Below are 7,929 nucleotides of genomic sequence, written 5' to 3' on the forward strand. Positions count from 1 at the left end.
AAATTGAATGTCATTGTTTTTTCCATAAAAAGCAAATTAAACATTATTAGAAGTTAAATTATTTGATCTAATAAGTTAATCATACCTGATGTTATATAAGTATGGGCTAGCTGAATTATTTTAAAATTTGGAATAGAGTAATAACAATTAGTAATATCTTATCATAATATTCATACAAATCATCTCAAAAGGCAGAGAGAAAAAGCAAGCATTATATCTGTTTCCAAAAATATAAATAACTGAAAGACTTTGGAGGATTCGAAATTCATAAAAGATACTAGATAATTACAACTTCATTTCCATGTGTTAAACGAAGAGCAGAAATGTGACATCCAGATGGCATTACTGGATGATGATGTTTTCCAGAAATTTAATTTCCAAGCAATTTGTGGCTTTGTGTCCAATCTATATTTTCTTTATGCATTTATAATATTTAATTTAAACAAAATATATTATAACAACACTGCTTTTTTTGATGTTTTTAAAGTCTATATTTATCTCTATCGTTTGTGCTTTTTTATTGTGGTAAAATATATATGTAACATAAAACTTACGATTTTAAGCATTTTTAAGTGTACCGTGGCATTAAGCACACGTTCATTGTTATGCAAACAGCATCTCCATCCATTTCCAGAAGTTTTTCATCTTCCCCAACTGAATCTTGGTACCCGTTAAACACTAACTCTCCATCTCCCTTCTCCCCCAGCTCTTGGCAATCACCATTCTACTTTCTACTCTGAATTTGACTATTCTAGCTCTGCCTTCTTAAACAGATTGCACTATTAATCTTTATCTCATTGCCCCTTCTTAGGAGCATGCTATTTTTGTAAAGTGTGGTAATGACGTGTAGGCTTCTCCAAGAACTTTGGGTAATTTGCATATTTCCTCCCTACTCAGGGTCTCAGATGCTATGTCTGACTGCTGTCCTTTTGCCTGACTTGAATGCCCTCTTCTGGCATGGCTTTCTCTAACATGCAGCAAGATCTAGGAAATCAGCAGTTAAGTTTGTTAAGGACTGTTTGATGAACAGGACTATTTGATCAGAGCAGACAGTGGTTGTAAACTAAAAGCTTGATTTTGCTTACTCAGGTTCTTCTTTTTAACCCACCCTGAAGTGGAGTACTGTGTGGAGGTAGGACGTGATTTACTAAAATTCCACCCAGATTCAGATTGCTGGAACATTCCAGCAGTCACTTGACGAGGGGAACAGTCTGCAGGGGAAGTGTGACGTGAGCATGAGTGTGACATGATGAACACCAGCTTTCTCTTTGCCAAAGCCTCTGTGAGGTTCACCAGCAGTGTTTTCTAGGGAGTGAAAAGGTTCAGACGTAAACAGTGGCTGAATGACAAGTACTATGGATTCTTTCCCTCTATTGATGAGCTAAACCCTAAATACGAAAGGAAAAAATAAATAAAAAACATAAAAAACAAAAGAAAATTGAGGAACAACTAAACAACACTTACCAAGTAAGTAGGACACACTCCCTGCTTTTTTTGCTGTGTTATTTTATAATTTAAGTCACGGTACTACTTTATTTCAATGTTTGCAAGATTCTCTCTAGGGATAAAAATAGTTAATGTAGCTCAAGATTGTCAGCATGACTTTCAATTCCCATCTGACAAAATTAATATTCATTTCTGGTTAAAATGTTGTTTAGTGTCGAATTAGACACAGCAACATATTCAATATTAATCACAATTAACATCATTTGGAAGGCACTCCTGTCATGCTAATATTTAGGAAAAATAATTTTTCCACAGCTCCAATAATTTTTCCATGCCTCATTTCTGAGAAAAAGACATTAAATGTAAATATCTACCAAGTAGACTAAAATATTTACAAGCATTTAGAAGTGTGTTTAATTTTAAGTTTGATTCTGGTTCTGTCCTTTGTTACTTATGTGGCCCTAGAGAAATCACATTGTTTTCCTTGGTCTTGGTTTCCTCATTCATAGTCAGGATTCACAGAGCTGTTATAAGGAGAAATCTAAAAATGTATGTAAAGAATTGGCCAGAAACTGGCATATACAGGGTGTTCAATAAATATTAGTTATTTACATGGTTAATATGCTTGGGCAAAAATCCTGTTTTCTTGATGTCTTCTAGAAATCTTTATATGTCATCAGAGTGGCTAAACACTATTTTAAAATGGTAGCTCTTTATGTTGTCTTGGAGACCCTCTCTCTGTCTCTAGCCCAGACCTCTATGGTGAACTTCAATAATATATTCAATTGCCTCTTGATATTTCTACTCAGATGTCAAATAATTATTTCAAATGTAACATCTTTCAAAACAAACTTTTGATATTTCCCACATTTATAATGTAAAATTGTATAGCCCATAGCCAATCCATCAGGAAATTCTACTTGTCCTATCTCCTTTTCCCAGGCCTACATTATCCCTCACCTGGATTTTAGCAATAGCTTTTTGACTGGTCGTTTTGCTTCTAACCTTAATGCACCCCACCTCAGCAAATACACCTGCTCTGTTCTTCACACAATAGCCACAATATGCTTCAGCAACTTGCCAAGTCATGTCACTCTCGGCCTCAACTTTCCCTACAGCTGAGACTTTCCAATATACCCTAAGTAAAACTCTTCCATGGAGTTTTGAAAATTACTGCTTTAGGTCTTTGCTTAACTGTCACCTTCTCAGGAAGGCCTTTCCTGATCATAATCCACAACCCTGAGAACAGTCCTCCCTGACTCTGGTTTCCTCAGACAACATTTCTGCTACTTTTCCCCCCACGACACTTAGCACCATCTGACGTTACTGTATATTTATTGTCCATCTCCACTCCAGAGAAATAAGCATGACAAGGAAAGTTTTTTGTCTTTCATACACTGAGGTATCCCTAATACCTAGAATACACCTTGAATCCTAACATGTAATAGGTGTTCATTATATATTTGTAAAATGGACAAGCAAGGGAACGAATTAAAGATTAAACCAATAAATGACTGGATGAATATTAACCTGTCTGTGTTATAAGCTGAGATAGAAACCAACCACCTCATGATTTTTAGGTAGCAACAGTAATTGTCATTAAGAATGAGTCCTATTAGCAAAGTTGCTTGGAATTATGTGGTGCTTTTTAATATATGTAATAAACATGGCATTAAACCACTCTCCTTACTGTTTATGATTTTCAAAATCATCAATATTTCCAAATATACTTGATACACTATACATCATTTATATGTTTACTTCATTTCCATTGGTTTAATCCTGGGCAACAGGAGAATGTATTATGTTTGCATTAGATAATCAGAGGGTATACTAATATCTACACATAACAAAGCAGTTGACAAAGTGATGTGAACAATAAAGTTGTCTTGGAAGTTCAGAAATTTTAGTAATATTTCAATCTTTTGGTCCTCCATTATGCTTCTAATTTGTAGGCACACTGATAATATCATTTAATTCCCCAAGCACAACATTAATGATCATTTTCAAGCATTATCCATCTGTGTTTTTGAGAGAAGATAAATTCCTCCCCCACAAAAATATTGTGATATTTACTCAACTTCTCTCTCAGGCAGCTGACTTGTTCAGTAATTTGGGTCTCACTGGGTCTGTGCCTCATGGTGATAGGGAAATTGTCCAGGACTTAAGTTTCAGAATGTTTGTGTTAGGAGAAGAAGATTTATATAATAAAATCTGGGTTTTAATAAGGAAGGGTAAGGAGATCAGAGAAAAAAATGAGTATTTTCTGCATTATGAAACACTACAGAAATGCTTCCAAATGATTGAACATGAGTGCTGCATTAAGTGGAATAAATTGGTTCTGTATAAAGCAAACATGTTACTACAATTCTTATTTCAAAATTTGTTAAGTTAAAACAGAACAATTTTAAAAATTTACTTGTTTTACTAATGAAATTTTCCTAAATTCAGCCACAATTTACACTTATATTCAGGTCCACACTGCCTAGTTTCTGGCCCATACTAGTTATTCAGTTTGTGTTTACTAAGAAATAATACATTTTTAAATTATAAACATTATTTGGCATGAATCAAGTCAGACTTTTTTCTAGGAACTTTGCCAATTGCTATAGATTAGATGCCCCCAACCTCACTGAGGCTTAATCCCCACTGTGACTGTTGAAGGTGGGAAATCCTATTATGGTAATTGAGAGGTGGGGCCTTGAAGAAATGATTAGATGTAGGACCACAAGGCTCCATAGTGAATGGATTAATAACGGTGATCAGGGGCGTGGTTCTAAGGGCTTTAAAAACAGAGTGAATGAGGAGGTTAGTCTCTCCACTCCGCCATTTCACAATACGACACCCTGCTGTCACTGAAGTCACCACCAAGAAAGCCTTCATCAGACATGTTCCCTGGACTTTGGACTTCCAGCCTCTGAAACTGTAAGCAACAAGTTTCATTTTCTTATAAATTACCCAGTTCCGTATATTTTGTTGTAAGCAATAGTATAACAAAACTATTGGTGACTAATTGGTATATTAGTATACCAATACTAATATATGGGTTGGCTAATTGGTATATGTATATTGGTGACTAATACACCAATATAATTGGGAATGACAGATCAGATCCAGAGCTGGTAATATTATAGAGTGTAGTTTTTGGAGGGGTCAGAGATCAATAATCTGGATTCCAGAAAGAAGAGAGAGATGATTCTGGAAATCCCCAGAAGTAGTTTGCCAAGTAGATAGTGTTGTTATAAGGAAAGAGGTAGCATCAGTACATCTGTGAGCATGTGCGTATGAATGTGACAGAAAGAGAAACAGAAAGGAAAGAAGATAGAGTAAGAAAGGGTGTGTGTGTGTGTGTGTGTGTGTGTGTGTGTGTGTGTGCGTGTGTGAGAGAGAGAGAGAGATGGCCCATAATGGCAAACTTGTAGAGCCAAACTGATTTTGCCCTTAAGGCACTGCACATTTCTCTATAGATAAGCTGTGGAAGGGGATGAAGGACACCTGAATAAAAATATCCAAAGTGCCAGACACTTTTGGAACCACTTACATACTGATTTCATCCTTACAGCAATCCTATAAAGTAGGACACTATTATTCTGTCCATTTTACAGGAGGTACAGAGAGGTTAAATGGTTTAACCTGGATGAAAAATTGTGGAGCTGGTATGAGCAGCCTGGGTCAGATCCAGCTCTTAACCCTTCCAGCTTTATTGCCTCCTTCAATACTTGCCTCATATAGCAGTGGTTCTGGAAATGTTTCGAACTGTAAACAAAGGGGGCCTGAAGTTTCCTGTACAGTCAAAGTCACAAAGAAAAGAATTTCCCAACAGTGAAATTTCCACATTGAGAAAACCTTGATGTGCAGTTTTAGATATTTGAGAGCACCCAATTTTAACCTTTGGAAATAAGCATTGAGAACCCATCCCGATAACACAATTTTCTTCTCAGGAAATTTCTGTTATGATTCCATTATTTAAAATTGTCAGTTGAGGTTGTATTTGGCAAGTGGATGATTTTCCAGACTAGAATTTCATAAGAATGGAAAACAATTTAACATGTTGATTGGCTATGGTTCAAATTAAGTGAATATTTAGTGATTAAAGTAAGGGGAAAGTTCTCATTCTTTATTTGCCAGGAAGCGGAAAAGGCAAACATCCACAGTGCTTTTCTATGTGCTGGGTTTTGCCTTCCTTCAAGCAGCCATAAGTGCTGTAGCTGCTAAAATTCTGCAGCTCGATGTTAGCATTGCATTCTCTCCAAGGGTAGTCTTCATGAACTGTCTTAAGATAAAATGAACACCTGATTCAGGAGATGTACCTAAGTTAATCCACCTATTTTCCATCAGAGAGTCTGAGAAATAATTTTGCTTTTCTCTCAGATCTCTTTGACCTTTCTTATAAACATTTTTTTACTATAAAAATATTTTGGTGTTTTCTTTTATCAAATCATACAAATTTGAATGGGGATTCCTGAATAAATCTTTTAGTTAATTAACTTTGGGTAGGAAAAACAGATTTCAAAATATCTAGCAGTTTATTTTTTAAAAGAAATACATGTCTAATCTGTCCATTTGAAGTAATTGTTCTCTTAAATGAGCTATGGTATAAATCAAATCATTACCAGTTAACTTTTTTTTTTTTTTTCCTTTTTGTCTTTTTTTACTGACCGGCAATGGGATCGCAACCCTCGGTGTTGTGCCCGCACCACGCTCAGCCAGTGAGCAGGAACCGGTTTCCACATAGGATCTGAACCCTCAGCGGGAGCGCCGCCGCACTCCCAAGCGGCGCACTCTCCAGTGCGCCACCAGGCCGGCCCTACCAGTTAACTTTTAAAGAACACCTGAGAGTATTGTTTTGAAAAAAAATGCTACAGAATTTTTTTTTTAAAGCTACATATAAATGAGAAGCTACTAAATGATTTTGTTTAATCGACTCCATTTGCCTATTTGCTTACTCTATTAACCTGAAAGTCCCGGTAGGTAAGTATACTAGTGATCCTTTAACATGTTGCCCAAATGTTAATCAATAAAGTCAGACAGACTAATATTCTAACAATTAACTCATATAAGGAAAAAATATTATTAATGTACATGTTATGTTACAATATTAATCAGCTCACTTAGAAAACAGTAACCAAAATTACAAAAACAGATCCTTTATTGAGCTCCTATTATCTGTCTGGCAACATGGTAAGTGCTTTCTTTATGTTATTACTCCACTTAAAATTCATAATAACCATGAAAGGAAAACATTACCCTCTCCCCCAAATGTGCAAGAGAAGATTTAAATTCAGGGAGTTGATTAAGGAAATTACTGAGCAAGTGGCTGTGGAAACCTGCCAGACCAACCTGATTCCAAGATTCCTACTCTTCCCATTTTATTTTTTTCCTTCCTAAATAGTCCCATTGAGGAAACGCATAGTTCAGCAACTTTGGTGTCTCCTCGTACTTAATGACTCTTCCCTTTTCTAATGAAATTGAAAGTTACTTTGGATGCGACAGGCTTCCCTGCTTTCACTTATACTGTGTATGTGAGTTCACCATTTTTTGCTAAATATGCATATGTGCATCCAGATAAAGGAAAAGAATCTGAACTGAAACTTTAGATTTTCCAGTGGTGTTCTAAAGGCATGGGAGAAAGGAATTTCTAGTGAAAAGTATTATTTATGCATTTGGTGCATTCACTACTCCACCTAACTCCCTCAGTCTACCTCTCATGCGTGCTAACCTTCACTAGGCGAATTGTTACCCGAGCGTTCATTCCTACAGGTGAGGACAAGCCTAAACCATCAAACTGTGACACTTTCTGTGGTGAATGAACAGCAAAGATGATCCTAGGATCAGCAAAACCAAGGCCTGGGTTATCAGTAAATTTCTCCTGAAAGAAAAATACATTTTTCCCCAAATTTCAAATTGATTATTTCAATTGACACAAGTTTAGGGTTTAGTTTCATCATCTCATGATAGCATTTGATTTATCTAAAATCAAATATTTCGTATTAGGGTATAATCTCTTTTCATATAAAGGATGTGAAAATTAAATAATTAAGACATACTTTTCATTGTTGAATCATAGCTCAAGGCCTCTAACACTTTTTCATGGATCATTTAAACCATAGAGGATGCCATGAGTACATATAACTTCAATAACCCTATTTACTCTGGCCTTCTCTTTAACTAGCTGCCTTTTAATTTTTTACACCATGGCTGTTCTATATGGTTTATATTTTTTAGAAAATCATTTAGCCTTCTTCTCATTGCAATTCAAATCCCTGGTCTTATTTAAAATTCAAATTCATTTCCTGCAGGAATGAAGATTTACACTATTTCTCTAACACCAATGCTATTTTTATATAAATTTTACATCAGATGAAGAAATTTAAGACTAAACATCTAACGACTTTGTCATTAGTTGTAATTTCAAGCTATAAGGAGAAAGAATGGACTTCAGAATATAAGATTTTTCTGTGACTGGGTCAACTGCATATATAA

At 35.5% G+C, this 7,929-nt stretch overlaps 1 protein-coding gene across 1 annotated transcript in view; it reads right to left on the reverse strand.

Moving 5' to 3' along the window:
• Window positions 1–7,929, reverse strand: part of ASIC5 (acid-sensing (proton-gated) ion channel family member 5) — a 29,346-nt gene that overhangs the window by 777 nt on the left and 20,640 nt on the right. The window contains 3 exon segments of the mRNA XM_008586615.1: window positions 1,461–1,556; window positions 5,572–5,719; window positions 7,166–7,315. Of these exon segments, the coding sequence (XP_008584837.1) occupies window positions 1,461–1,556; window positions 5,572–5,719; window positions 7,166–7,315 (394 nt within the window).

Source organism: Galeopterus variegatus, unplaced genomic scaffold (genome assembly GCF_000696425.1).
Source record: "Galeopterus variegatus unplaced genomic scaffold, G_variegatus-3.0.2 Scaffold4045, whole genome shotgun sequence".
NCBI classification, from domain to species: domain Eukaryota; kingdom Metazoa; phylum Chordata; class Mammalia; order Dermoptera; family Cynocephalidae; genus Galeopterus; species Galeopterus variegatus.